This window comes from Sinocyclocheilus anshuiensis, unplaced genomic scaffold (assembly GCF_001515605.1).
Source record: "Sinocyclocheilus anshuiensis isolate Anshui unplaced genomic scaffold, SAMN03320099.WGS_v1.1 scaffold166, whole genome shotgun sequence".
NCBI lineage: Eukaryota > Metazoa > Chordata > Actinopteri > Cypriniformes > Cyprinidae > Sinocyclocheilus > Sinocyclocheilus anshuiensis.
This window is the reverse complement of record NW_015546050.1, coordinates 1,820,188-1,836,038: the sequence shown is the minus strand read 5'-3', so window position 1 is coordinate 1,836,038 and position 15,851 is coordinate 1,820,188. Positions and strand designations below refer to the sequence as shown.

The 15,851-nt window shown below is 36.3% G+C and overlaps 1 protein-coding gene across 1 annotated transcript in view; it reads right to left on the bottom strand.

The window, feature by feature from the left end:
* LOC107699169 (collagen alpha-1(XXI) chain-like) overlaps positions 1-15,851 on the bottom strand; it is a 51,432-nt gene that overhangs the window by 16,201 nt on the left and 19,380 nt on the right. Inside the window, exon 11 of the mRNA XM_016500363.1 lies at positions 275-475. Coding sequence (XP_016355849.1) covers positions 275-475 — 201 coding nt within the window. The remainder of the gene's footprint in view (positions 1-274; positions 476-15,851) is intronic.

Here is a 15,851-nt window from a genome sequence, read left to right as displayed (position 1 = left end):
TTACTTTTAAAAGGAGTAATCAGTAATCAGTAATTTGATTACATTTTCAGAGTAACTTGCCCAACACTGGTTATATAAGGGAGACACACAAAATGTGCAGAGCAGCGAGTCCCCAGGACCATGACTGAAAACTAGAGGACACTGTGTCTCATTCCCCTTCTCAGGGAACAATTGTTACATTGACAAACAAATTTGTAAAACAATGAATTTCTAAACTTTCTGAGACAATGTACAGCCCTATAGACATGCTGTGATGTGTGTAGCATGCCTGTACCTTTCATGCCAGGGCCGCCAGGCCGCCCAGGTAAACCCCGCGGACCTTGCAGCCCATTAGAACCAAATAAACCTGGGAATCCTTGAGAGCCATGAGGACCTGGTGGCCCTGGAGGCCCTGGGGGTCCCATCTGTGTGTAGCAGTTTTCACAGCTTCTGTGATGATTGTGTTGGCTACTCAATAGAAGAGCAGGAATCTCAGCTGTAACCCAAAAACATAATAAGATACAGGCAGGACTCTGGCTCAGAAGCCTTTATTTCTAATGAATATGTACATTTTGGGTTTGAAATTAACTTTTTTTTTTTTTTTTACTCACCAGCCAATTTGGCTTCTGAATTTAGCTATAAACTTATCGGCTACTGAGAACTTCTACTACCCAAAATAAAAATATCAGAAATAAACCAGATTATAAAGATCACAACTTAGATTCAAATATACTGTATTTATTAAAATTGTATTTATTATTCTGCTTCTGAAAGATTGAATGGCTTTCAGTTTTACTATAAACAATCATTGTTTGCTCTTTGTTTTGCTAATATTGGAGGCTTCTGGTTGGAGGACATAATTTATGAATCACAACTGGGCAAATTGGTTGGTGAGTTTTACACGCCGCGGTTGATTTTCACCCGCATTTACTGGGCTGGCAGGTGTTAATTTCGAACTCATTGTATATTTTACATTCAGTACACAGCATAAATGAGTAAACCCCCTCTAATATTTAATCAATTCAGCAATTTCTCTTTATATAGAAGACATATTGTAGTTTCTTTGAATATATTATGTTCCAGCAACTCTGGTTGACCAATAAAATAAAAATAAAAAAAACAATTCAATATTAATCAGGGAAATAAGGGTTTCCAATTAAAGTGATAAAATGTTGTGTTGCAAAAATGAGTACACCCTCTGGAAAACAAGAAAACTAATTAAAAGGTTTTCTTCACAAGTTAAAGGCAATCAACAGGTATGTTGAACAAAAACATTCAAATAGGGGTATTTTTTTAGACAATTGAAAGTGTTACATAGCCCATTAAATCATTCTCTGACTTCAGGGTATCTGCAGAATTTTTAAGCTCAAGACCTGCACAAATAAAATTAATACCACATGAGCGCAGTAAGGCAACATCTATAGTAACATATTAAACTGTAAAATGACTGTAAAAAGCATTGTTTACAGTTCAGATACAGGTTTTATCAAAAACAAAAAGTTGTATAAAATGCTAAATTTCACATTTCAACCATTTTTAATCAAATTAATGGTAACACTTTCTATGAAGCCCGTATTTATAATACATTATAAGGGTATTCTTAAGGCATTATAATGAATGCATAATGCATTATAAAAAAACTTATAATATGTTATATCAACTCATGAATAATCATAACAACAGTTATAATACATCATAATACTTACGTATTTGTGGTTATAAGTTTAAGAGTATGATTATTTATAACACACAATGAACACCATATTAAATCTACTTCATTTGCAGAATAATGGACAGTATCATATCTTGACATTGTTTATTTAAGATCTGCACAGTATCTTACTACAGCTTGTGAGTGGTTAGATGTTGAGTGTTCCCTGTGGAGCTAATGTTAATCAATTGATGTGAGCTTTATACTCCAACTGAAAAAAATGCAATGTTTTATATGGTTACATTTTATTTTGATGGTCCCTTTAATCAATCGACTATAAGCAACTTTGCAACTACATGCCAATTAACTCTCATTAGAGGAATAATCAAACTGATATTACAATAAAAATAGTTCAAAGCAAATGTGTCATATTACACATTCATCTGATCTGATTTCTGATCTTATGGCTGTTTGAGAGAACATTTTTATTATTATTATTATTATTATTACTACTACTTATAAGTGGTCTTTGACTGCTTTAAGTAAAGTAGCATAAGAAAAATGGCAAGATATGAGACTTATAATACATTATAACTATGAGAAATATAATCCATTGTAAAAGTGGATGCAATGTGTTCATTGTGTTATAAATCATCATACTCTTAAAAACTATAAACACAAATAAGTAAATATTATAATATATTAAAACTGTTCTTATGAATATTCATGAGATGATACAACATATTATAAGGTTTTTTTATAATGCATTATGCATTCATTATAATGCCTTAAGAATACCCTTATACTGTATTATAAATGCGGGCTTCATAGAAAGTGTTACCAAATTAATTAGTCAAAAGTATAAATTATTATATTAATGTACACAATTGCTATCAATCAATTATTATATTAATTAAATAACATATAAACATATTTTACTGTCTTAATTATTTTGATATTTAGAATGCATTATCTTCTTGTCGATCCACCAGTTCACACTTACAACTCTGCATATTTGCTGTTTAAAAACATGGGTTGATTTTCACATTGGTCTGAACAAAAACATCAGAAGGGCTTATTGAAACTGCACATTCATTCTCTGCCAGCAGCTGGCGCTTTTCAAACAGCATAAATATAGCGGTTTCCTCTGTAACGGCTGGACACAAAGCAACACAACACCTGACTTTGAAATGTGCAGCACTCATGAGCACACATGAAATCACAGCTTTCTGAGGTTTAATTGTCACATTAAGCCATATTGCAACTCTTGTCTTTCCATGCCCAAATTTAAGACTTCTTGAAATCAAAATTAAGACTTTCTTGTACTATTTAAGACTTTTTATGGCCTTAAATTTGTTACAACTAAATGTAAGATTTTTTAAGGACCCATGGAAACCCTGGATTTAAAGTCACCATGGACCATTAACTGGACAACTGGACAATATAAGCAGCGCATGTCCAGCTGGATGAATGTACAATATAAATAAATACTATGAATACTATGATGTCCAGCTAATGCAAAAAAAAAAAAAAAATGCTGAGACAGTACAGTGGTAAGTAGTAATAATGTCTCAGGGCAAAGAGTTCAACAGGGTCACAGGCTCAGGGGAGAAACTCTTCCTGAGCCAGCTGGTGCGGGACCACAGGCTCCTATAGTACTTGCCAGATGGAAGGAGAATGAACAGATCATGTTTGAGATGGGATGCACCTTAGATGATGCCATTCTCCCTTCCAAAGAAACAATTCCTGTAAATATCCTTGATTGTTGGCAATTAAGTTGCAGTGATCTTCTGGGCAGTTTTCACTACCCACTGGAGTGCCTTATGGTCCGATACTAAACAATTGTCATACCACATTGAGATGCAGTTGATAAGTATGCACTTGATGGTACAGTGGTCAAAATCAAACAGTATATTGGCATACAGATAAGCTTTCTTAAGGATTTGAGGGAATAATGATGCTGCTCTGCTTTTTTTAAAGAATAATGGGAAGTTCAGGGACCAGATGTGATCGTCGTAGATGTGAACACCCAGAAACTCAAAGCTTGAGTCACTATGACTCTGTTGATGTTAATAGGGCTATGTACATGACTCTTAGTTCGTCTGAAGTCCACAATGATCTCCTTGGTCTTCTGTGTGTTGAGGACCAGGTTGTTGTCAGCATACCACACAGTCAGGTGCTGGACTTCATCCCTGTAAGCCGTCTCGTCATCCCTCGAGGTTCACTTTCCTGCAGAATTTAGCACGAACCCTAATCAAACACACTTGAACAAGCTAATCAAGGTGTTCAGGATTACTAGAAAGTTGCTGGTAGGCGAGTTTGATCGAGGTTGGAGATAAACTCTGCAGGAAAGTAAACCTCGAGGGCCAGAGTTGAGAGACCTTGTCATACACATTAGTTATGTCAGCTATAGTCTGCTCAGTGTGTTCTAGTGCAACTTTTTTTGCCCCGATGCAGGCGATGTGAGGCAACGCCACAGTTGGCTTTTCTCAGCACTAGTTCTTTGGCATCGGTTTGGTGTGTCCCTACCCTTAAAACCATGTACAGAGACACAGTCATGAGTGAAGAGAGTGTATAAAAGAGGGCTTATCACACAGCCTAGCGGCAAACCAGCGCACGTGGTGAGGTTATCCAAATTAACAGACTGGGGTTTGTTAGTCAAAAAGTCTAACATCCAGTTGCATAGTGATGTGCTAATTCATAATTGGTTTAGCTTGGAGACCAGAATTGAGGGGATCACAGTACTGAACGCTGAACTGATCAAACAAACAAACAACATTCTGACATGAGTTGGGACTGTTGTGACAATTGTGGTAAGATCAGTCTCTCTAGGTACTTAGCGATGATAGGATGAGTGCAGCTGGGTGGAAGTCATTCAAGGCCGAACAAGGACAAGTTCCTGTGCAAGCGACAGATTGAAAATATCCATGAAGACCCCAGCCAGCTGACCTGCACAGACTCTGAGCACACACCCAGGTATTCCATCCAAGCCAGCTGCTTTCCTTAAATCCACTGTGCTGAAGGTATTATAAACCTCAGTGGAGAAGAGTGAGAGGTGCAGTTCATCAGGTAGAGAATCTTTAGATGTTATCTCCTTGTTACCCTGGTCGAAGCAAGCATTAAATTGGTAAGCTCGTCAGGAAGGGAGGCAGAGCTGGATGAGGGCAAATAACTGGGTGTCTTGAAAACTGCAATAGTCTGTATGCCTTTCCACATACGTTGGAGGTCGAGGTGATTAAGTGCTCCTCAATCTACTGTTTGTAAGCATATTTATGATGATGCCCTCCTGAGGTTGACCCTGGCTGAGCTGTAAGCTTCCTGGTCTCCAGACCTGGAAGCTGTATCTCTTGCAAACCTTGGAAATTTTTGTAGTGATGCCACTGTCAACACACTTGTTGATGTGATCTAAGACAGAGTTGGTGTAGGAATCAATGTTACTCTGAGAGTGTGGAAGAAGTCCCCAGCAACAATAAGCCCAGTCTGGATGTGATGCCTGCAGCCTACTGATAGAAGCAATGAGGTCTTTCATGGCTATTTTAGCATCTGTATCTGGTGGTACATAAATCACAGCAACAATGATGCATGTAAACTCAAGTGGTAGGTAAAAGGGTCTGCACTTAATAAACAGAAGGTAGAGTCAGAACACCATGATTTATTCACATACATGCATACACCACCTCCCCTGCTTTAACCCGTTGCTGCTGCAGTTCTGTCAGCCCTGAAAACCATGCATTCTTCCAGTTCTATCGCTCTGTTTGGAGTGTCACTGTTCAGCCATGTTTTCATAAAAAGTTAGTGTGCAAGCCTTCCCTGTGTGAAGATCCAAGTGTTTAGTTCAAGCTTGTTCTTCAGCTAAAGAAGTGTGAACATAGCAGCTACAGTGGTGCAGAAATTCAAAAAGAATGGAATTGTGACATCTGTGAAATGACCAGGCCTTCACTTTATGGTTTCATTTTGTAATGAGTGATTCTTGGTAAGAAAAGAGCAGAAAAATGCCAACCAAGTGTCCTAGAGCTGGCAAAAGCTATGAGAGGAGCTACTGTTTCATCTCACACAGTCTAAGACACAATCTGCAGAAATGAAATTCATGTTAGTTTATAGTGTTGGGCGATATGCTCCATAGTCATATCGTCATATTGCCAATACATAATATTACCATGCTAATTTATTTAATTATTTACTTAGATTCATAGCCAGAGAATGATCCAACTCCCGGGTAAGGCTAAAAGCAGCCTAATGTAATCTATAAACTACACATAATATATTTTTAGTCAAGTAGCATATAGATGTCGTCATAAAATATTTTTAATATAACTGAATTTGCATTTAACATGATAATTTAATAGAAACGTTGTAATTTACTAATTATAATGCTCACATTTCCTCAGTTATTCAAACAGCAGCTACAGAAAACGAGCATTTAAATGATCAAAGAACATCATCATTGACTTCAGTCTAGCATGAGTTTATGCACTTTAAAAAACACTCCCATTATAATCAGTGAAGCTGTCTACACTGTATGATGAATACATCTCTTATACTTACAATGCACATACATCTGCACTTTGTTGTTTATGATGAGAGAATTCGCGAGAGAGCAGAAATCATTCAGCGAGGGCATTCACTGAACAACAAAACTCCGGTGTTTCAGCGATGACTCATCTGAACACTTCTGATTGGCCATTGTATTCATAAACTCAACAGAATCATGTGTGATTGGTTATAACGTACAACACTGTAAAAATGCGGAAAAATTATATTAATATCTCTATTAATTACTATTAATATCTCTGACTATCATATATACACAATACTATAATCTACTGGCACAACCCTAGTTGTTTATCCACACAGGAAGTACCTACAGTAGCCAAAGCACAGTAAACTAATTTGGCTATTTCCAGAGCCCATATTTACAAAAAATATAGACTACTGGGAAGTCCAGTTTCATGACACCAAGTCAATCAATTTGCATTGACTTGAGAGAAGATGCCACCCTCTCCTCATTCCCGGCACTATTGACCAATCGGGAATTGAGGGTGGAAGAGAGTGCTGGTTATTCACTCCCCCCACCGACAATTCCTGCCGACAAGCCTCATTACGGTCGTGAAATGTAGACCTTTGTTTATGTTTTTTTGACCTACACTGTACATGATGTGAGAACAGTTAGCTATTTAGGTTTGTATGTTAGCATGAACTCACTAACTTTAACGTTGGCTAGTTTTAGCCAGAGATACCTTGCAGCACAAGATGACATTAACGTTCCGCTTGAGCAGATGAAAATTGTAACTTAATGAGAGTATGACAACCAGAAAATGAACGTTTTCGTCTTCATTGGGATTGGGGTTGAATGCTTAAGGACATTTTGCTCTGTCTTATTTGGGTTTAGGAAATACAATAAAATAAATTCTATTGCCCATCCTCTCAGGATACCTGGAATCAGTGTTACAAGTACCCCAGGCCAGGGGTTTTCAAACTTTTTGGAGCCAAGGACCCCCTCATAATTATAACAGTGTTTAAGGCTAAAGTTTAATGTGGGTAGGAGGAATGAACATAATATGATTGTTTTATTGGTGCAAATGGTCCCCATTGTATATGCACTTTTTAATACTACAGCATGATATAATTAAATTTACCATATTTTCCAGAAAGTTGCACCAGGTCAGGGGGGAAAAAAAACAAAACAAAAAATAAGTTGCATCGGTGTGTAAGTCGCATTTTACTATTACTTTCAGAAATAATATAAATACTGAATAGGTCTAAGTAAATGAATGTTAGGAAAAAAACATTATAAACACTAACATTAATTTTACTTCGCCTCACTCCAAATTGTTTAAATTTAGTGGCATTCATAACAGAACAAAAATAAATGCATATATATGTATAAAAAATAATAATTATAGTGCCGTTCATTACAAACAACATTTATTTTAAGTTCTATGTCCATAGGCACCGATCCCGTGGGTGCTCAGGGGCTCGAGCACCCACAGAAAAACAAGAGATAGTCTCCTTTCATTTTAACCAATATGAAATGGATTGCAGCTTTTACGACTTTATTCTCGCATTTATAGTTCAATTGAGGCAGTTTTTGGCATTATTTTAATGGCAAATGTCGAGAGTGCATTATTGTAATACGAGAGGGCGCTAGCACAAATCTCTCTCTTTCAGCGGGCTTGATCTCCCATATAGTGATCATGGCTCTGCACTCCCTCAGATATTAAGTGTGCGTCCTCAAACTTTGCCCTGTGTACGCGCGAATAAGTGCTTTTTGTAAACAGGTATTTATTAAATAATTATATTTAGTGAAGCGCAACCCTCATAGAAAAAATGTGTGCATTATGTGGTTGGTAATTGCATTCATTTCACTTCGCAAGATACTTTTTGTGTAGTGAATTCATCAAATGCACCATCGAACGGAGTAACCTACACTCTTAAAAATAAAGGTTCTTCAAAAGGTTCTTCAAGCGATGCCATAAAAAAACATTTTTGGTTCCACAAAGAACCATTCAGTCAAATGTTCTTTAAAGAACCATTTCTTTCTTACCTTTTTATAATCTGAAGAACCTTCTTTCGCCACAAAGAACCTTTTGTGAAACAAAAAGATTCTTCAGATGTTAAAGGTTCATTATGGAACCATTTAGACAAAAAGGTTATTCTATGGCATCATGAAGCACCTTTATTTATTTATTTTTGCACTTAATTTATTACTTTTTCAAAGATGTTTAAACAAAAAAAATTCAAACAATTACATAATTATGTATTTTCTTTCCCCACCCCGTTCCACAACCCTGAATTAACAGAAAGTAGAAAAATAATAGATAAATAACCAAACAACCAAATAATTATATGAATAAAGTGAGTGCTTACTATACAAAATAGCAAGATACATTTCAATACTTTGTTATCAGCAGATATCAAAGTCAATTTTGTTAACAAAAGTAAATGTGTTCACAAAAAAAAGAATACAAAATAAAAATAAAAAAGAAGGGGGGATCACTCAAATGGTCTTTCTGTGTAGATATATAAGCAAGCATGACATAACCAAGTATTTTAAAGTCAGATGGCCTTTCTAAAACTTTAGTCCTATTAATTAGTTAGAAGGTAGGGTCTTCATCTTTTCAAAATATGTAATCATAGGTTTCCAAATTGTAAACAATTTTTGAATGGATCCTTTTTTGACATTTTATTCTTTCTAGTTTTAAATATAATATCAAATCACAAATCCACATTGAAGTTTTTGGTGGATTTTTTGATTTCCATTCCAACAATATTCTCCTTCTTGCTAATAATGAAGCAAACGCAAAAACATTTTCCATATTGTTAGTCAGAGGTATTCCATGTTCTGGCACTCCAAAGATAGCAATTTCAACACAGGGTGTTATATTCAAGTTAAAGGCTTCATTTAGTATTTTAAATACAAATGTCCAATAGTTTTTCAGCTTTTGGCAGGACCAAAACATATGAATAAGATCAGCTTTATCACTTTTACATCGATCACATCTGTCATCAACGTTTGGATACATTTTTGAAAGTCTAGATTTAGTGTAATATATAATAAATTTTTTCAGTTGAAGTATTACTTGCAGACACAATCACATTGTACAATGCAGAAATTTGACCTTTGGGGGTTACAGGAATCTGTAAAATTTTATCCAGATGCCATAGAAGAACCATTTTTGGTTCCACAAAGAACCATCTCTTTCTTACCTTTTTATAATCTGAAGGACCTTCCTTCGCCACAAAGAGCCTTTTGTGATCAGAAAGGTTCTTCAGATGTTAAAGGTTCATTATGGAACCATTTAGACAAAAAGGTTATTCTATGGCATCATGAAGCACCTTTATTTATTTATTTTTGCACTTAATTTATTACTTTTTCAAAGATGTTTAAACAAAAAAAATGGTCATTGAAACTAGCGAAAGTGCTATCAATGTAAAAATCACTGCATTTAGCAAATCCAATACTCTGCCATTGTACATATGTGTAGTCTATTTTACCAGCGGGAGCAGCCGCGGTAAACTAAGCTTTTTTAAAAATTCGTTTAACAAAACTCAAATTGAATTCTGCTGGACACACTTTCCTGTTTATCACAACAAATGGCCAAAGCAAAGCGCACGAATACTGTGTTCGGGCTTTCTAATCAAATGAAGAGAAGAAAAGCACACAAATGCTCTACAGTCTGTTACCGTGTGGCAAAGTGAGTGCTTACTATACAAAATAGCAAGATACATTTCAATACTTTGTTATCAGCAGATATATCAAAGTCAATTTTGTTAACAAAAGTAAATAAAAAAAAGAAGGGGGGTCACTCAAATGGTCTTTCTGTGTAGACATATAAGCAAGCATGACATAACTTTTTAGAGCATCATCCCATATTTCATGAATCATTACAGAGTGTATATCTTTGTTCCACTTTTCTTTAATTTTTTTCAATTGAAGTGTTACTTGCAGACACAAAGTTGTATTTTGAAGATTTGCTGCCCAGTAATATCCCATAAAATTAGGCAAAGCTAAACCTCCTTGAAATCGCTGCCTTTCCAAAAGGTCTTTATTAATTCTTCGGTTCTTCCCTTTCCATCAAAATGATGTTATAAGCTCATTTAATGTACGAAAAAAGGCTTTTGGGATAAAAATTGGGAGGGACTGGAATAAGTATAAAAATTTAGGTAGGACATTCATTTTAATACAATTTACTCTACCTGCTAAAGATAGGTATAATGTGTCCCATCTTTGTAAATCAGTTTTAGTTTTATTTATAAGGGGTAAAAAGTTATTTTTATATAGACCTGAAAAAGTTTGAGTAATATGTACTCCTAAGTATTTAGAGCCAGATTGGGAAATATGAAATGGGAGGGATGAAGTTTTAATTTGTAGAGCCAGAGGATTAATGGGAAAGCATACACTTTTAGAAAAATTTAATTTATATCCTGAGAAACTACCAAAGACAGAAAGATTTTGCACTATGTTTGGGACATTTTCAACTGGGTTTGAAACATATAACAACAGGTCATCTGCATATAAGGAAACTCTATGTTCTATACCCATTCTATCAATGCCCTTTATGGACTGTAGAGATTTAAGCATTATAGAAAGTGGTTCTATCGCTAATGCAAAAAGAAGGGGACTTAAAGGGCATCCTTGTCTTGTGCCTCTTAGTATTGGGGAAAATTGTGAGCGTACTTTGTTTGTTATAACAGAGACTTTAGGGGTAGAATAAAGCAATTGAATCCAATTTACATATTTTGGGCCAAAGCCAAACCTTTTCAATATTAAAAACAAATAGCCCCACTCAACTCTATCAAATGCTTTTTCTGCATCCAGGGAAACCACAACCTCTGGGGTTTCCCTGGATGCAGGAGAGTACAGGACCCCCAGGAGCTTCCGTAGTTTGGTATAAGAGTAACGACCTTTGACAAACCCATCTGATCCGGAGAGATCATTTCTGGTATGAGAGAATCAATTCTGAAAGCTAAAATTTTGGCAAGTTTTTTCACAATGACATTTAACAATGAGATTGGCCTGTAAGAACTACACATGGATGGGTCTTTTCCTGATTTTAAAAGCAGTGTTATAAATGCCTCTGTAAGGGTTTGTGGTAATTTTGCATTTTCTAAAGAATTTTCCACTAAAGAGTGGAGCTATTTTGGGCGCAAAGGCTTTATAAAATTATATGGGATATCCGTCCGGACCAGGGGTTTTGCTACGTTGCATTGCATTTATTGAGTCTATGACCTCTTGTAGATTAATAGGCTGTTCTAGATTTTCTTTTTGCTCCAAATTAATTTTCGGAATGTTTAAACCATCTAGAAACATTAACATATTTGAGGTATCTTCTGGAAACTCAGAAGAGTACAAATTAGAGTAATATTCTTTGAAGGTGTCATTAATTTCCCTGGGGTCCATTGTTAGTTGTTGTGATCTGTTTCGAATCTGTGGAATTAGTCTAGAAGCTGACTGGCACTTTATCTGATGTGCTAGTAATCGGCTTGCTTTTTCCCCATGTTCATAAAAATTCCCTTTAGACCATAACAAGTACTGTTGAGTCCTTTCAATTGAAAGTTGATCATATTGCCCTTTAAGTTCCACTCTCTTTTTGAATAACTCTTCTGAAGGAGTTAATGAGATGTGGCTATCTATTTTTGCTATGGAATCAATGAGTTGTTGTAATTTTGCATTCTTTAGTTTGTTGGTATATGAAGAATAAGATATGATTTCACCTCTGATGACTACTTTAAATGTTTCCCATAAAGTCGATGGTGATACCTCTTCAAATGTATTTGTAGCCAAGAAATTGTCAATTGCTGTTGATATATACGTATGAAATGTTTTGTCTGCCAACAGAGTTGGATTTAATCTCCAAGTGGGGCGTTGGTTACTGCAGAGAGTAAATCGTAAATCTAAAAGTAGTGGGGCGTGATCTGATATAATAATGGCAGAGTATTGAGTTTTTTCTAATGAAGGAAGTAGTGTTTTATCAATATAGAAATAAACTATTCTAGAGTAAGAAGAATGAACATGAGAAAAATAGGAAAATTCTCTTTTTTGTGGAAATAAAAATCTCCATGGATCCAAACATCCTGTTTCTGTCATAAAAGTTGAGAGAGCTAAATATAATTTAGATTGTGGCATTGGTTTTGGATTTGAACGATCTAATTTCGGGTTAACAACACAATTTAAATCTCCGACAAAAAATAATTTGTATGTATTTAAATCTGGTAGATGTGAGATGATTTTATGAATGAAGTTAACGTCGTCCCAATTTGGGGCATAAACGCATACCAGGACAACAGGGATTTGAAACAGATAACCAGTCACGATAACAAAGCGTCCTTGGGGATCAGAAACTAGATACATTAAACTGGACTTTCTTATGAATTATAATTGTTGCTCCTCTTGTTTTACTGTTGAAATGGGAGTGAAAAATCTGTCCAACCCATGGTTTTCTAAGTTTTACCTGGTCTGCTATTTGTAAATGCGTTTCTTGCAGAAACGCTATATCCGTTTTAATTTTTTTGAGATGAGCGAAAATACGCTCTCGTTTATTTGGTCCATTCATACCCTTAACATTCCAGGTAATAAAACGAATGGAAGACCCTCCTTCTTTCTTAAACATATCACACATCAATCAATACTTTTATAAGAATAGATGAATAAAAGTAAGACCATTCCACATGTGCAAGTGCACGTGGTATAAAAAAAAAAAAAAGACAACACAACGCCCACCCTCTCTCCCATCCCTTCCAATCAAGCACAAGAAACATTGACCCCTTCCTATATTTGTCTCAAGAACGGAGACAAATGGCAGGTCCCCATACACGTACCCCCAGTAATCTCTCAAATTACTCAAAACCGTTTCTATCAACAGGGGTGTCCCAATCCACTATAACATTTTCTACATCCATAACTTTTTACAGAAGTTTACTTTTTTACTCCTTGGAGTATCAATCCACAGTCATTAAATTTTCGTTTTTTTTTCCACCCCAAAACAAATATTTTTCAGAAAAAGAAGAACATTAATATTTGAGGCAAGAATTAAATAAAATGAATGCCTTAAAGATACCTATATATTTTACAAGTCATCCTCGTAGATAGCGGATAATGTTCTCCACTTAAAAATACATTTAGATATTCCGGTTGTCCTTAGGCATTGACACGTTGGTCATAGAACTGTTTCGCCTCCTCAGGTGAATTGAATATGAAAGTTTGTTCTTCGAATTTCACTCTCAAGCGAGCTGGGTAAAGCAGCTGGAATCGTATTCCTTTTTGGTAAAGTGATTGTTTTATGCCGTTGTACAAAGTGCGTTTCTTTGAAAGGGCAGCGCTGAGATCCGGATATATTCTGACTGCGTTTCCCTTGTACTGGATCTCATGACTCCTTGACCATCGGAGTAGCCGCTCTTTGTCTTGGAACCGGTGAAAGCAAACCACAAATGGACGCGGTTTACGGCCATCTGTCGGTTTTTGACCGGGGGATCGGTGAGCTCTCTCCAGTATTGGTGGTTCGTCGAAGACTTCTGCGCCCGTCAACTCCTTCAGCATTTCGGAAACGAACTTAACGGGATCTTGATTATTTTCACTCCCTTCTGGAATATTAACAATCCTCAAGTTGGATCTGCGGGATCTGTTTTTCAGGTCTTCGATGCAGTCAAGCAGGGACGAGTTTTGGGTTTGCAGAGTTTTGATAACTTTTTCTGCCGCTATCAGCTTTTCAAAGTTTTCCCTGACTCGGGATTCCATCGACACCAAACGGCCTTGAAAGTTATCCACCGTTTCTCGTAATGCATCTATCGAACTTTGCAAAGGACCAATAAATTCTTGAATCAAACCACAAATGTCTTCTCTGATACTATTTCTTTGTTTTGTTAGTTCAGAAACTAATTGGTCCATGGAGACAGGTTCAAAAGACTCAGTCGCGGATTTTTTCTCTGCATTAGATGAGGTAGCCATGGCTGCTAATTTACCCGCTATGCTAGCGGTTGATCTTTTGGTCAGCAGAGCTGAAGAGTGAGCTTGTTTCTGTTTTGAGTTGCTTATAGTTCAATCTGCAATGTCTTAAGTAACTATTAATGTGATTGTTGATCTTATATGTCGTATAAATTTGAAAATTAAAGTATGGATCGGGAGCCCCCATTCTCTAGCTGCTCACTCCTTCATTGCTATACCGGAAGTCCTTGAAGCACCTTTATTTTTAAGAGTGTATAGACTACTCTAGAAAAAAACTAAGACCCAGTATGATTAATTACTGAGTAATGAGAATATTTAAATATGTTAAGCATTTGTTGCGCATGTGTATGATAACCTAGCCCGGTTATCATTTACTAGTAGAAACAGTGGTGAAAATGTTTTATAAAAAAAAAAAATGCTCGTTTTTTTGCACCCACCGACAGAAAAATAAATCGGCGCCTATGGCTATGTCCATAACAAACTAAACTTACTTACTAAAAGTGAAACATAATCACTAGTGGGCTCTATTAGGCTACTTATTATGTAAAGAAGGCTTTGTACTTCTCTAGTGTCTGAATATTTACTAACAGCATCCTTCACATATGCAAAAAAAAGTGTTTGGAAAAACACCACGGAATGGCGATGCTCACGCTGACCGGCAAAACCTACATATTGTACAACAGACAAGTTAAATTGAGTCACCAAATACCTTTTGTATGTTTAGTCATCTCATTTAGTTTGCTGATGATGAGGCTGCGATGTCAAGTTGCAATGCTAGAACTGATATGTTGTGTGTGCGCGGGAGGCGCCAGCGCGAACACTTTGGATTCCTTTATATCAACAGAAAAATGTGATATTCGTCAGATAAGAGCAAGACATCATTAAAAATGGTCTATTTTTATTTGTGTACCTTCAAAATGACAGTGAAACATTGTGCTTTTGTAAAATAAAGAAAACAAACACAATGCGCTTGCCGTCTTGGTCTCTGTGAACTTCTTACTAAAATGAAGAAAAACTCAGCAATACTTTCTACTTGTCAAACAGACATGAGAAATATATTTAGCTATATAAACCTTGAAGTGCCCGTTTTTAAGTGTTTACGCTTTGCTTATTTGACATTAATGCATTAAATAAGTCACGTTGGAATATAAATCATAGCACATTTCAGAAGATAAAAAAACACAAGTTGCAGTCCGGAAAATACGGTATAGCAAATTATTTTGCGGACCCCCTGGCTTTGCGTCACGAACCTCCAAGTGTCCGTGGACCCCAGTTTGAAAACCCCTGCCCCACGCACATAGTTTTGTCATTTTTGTAGCATAAACACCATCAAACTGATGAGAGCTTCGGATCTTCCAGTGTTTCTCTATGGTGCTGAAATCTAAAGATGTCCGAGTTCCGGTCCCCATGCAGTTGATAGTCAACTGCAATTGGCTCATCTGCGTTCGAGGGGAGGGGCTTACCAATAGGTCAATTTCACCTGATTTTAACACTATTAATCCCATGTGGGGAATTTTGTAGAGACAAGTTAAGCAGCACTCAGGGCACTCAAGGAGATTGAATGTTTAACAGGAGAGATGTGAAAATTTGTCATGAGCTTGTATACTAAATGAAGGGTTAGAGCAGTATACATAAAAGTAATAGAGGACACACTGCATAATAGAATATTGCTACTTCTTGCAACCCTTCATTTAAGCAAAACTTACTTATTTTACAGATATTGGTGTGTGTGTGTGTGTGTGTGTGTGTGTGTGTGTGTGTGTGTGTGTGTGTGTTTTT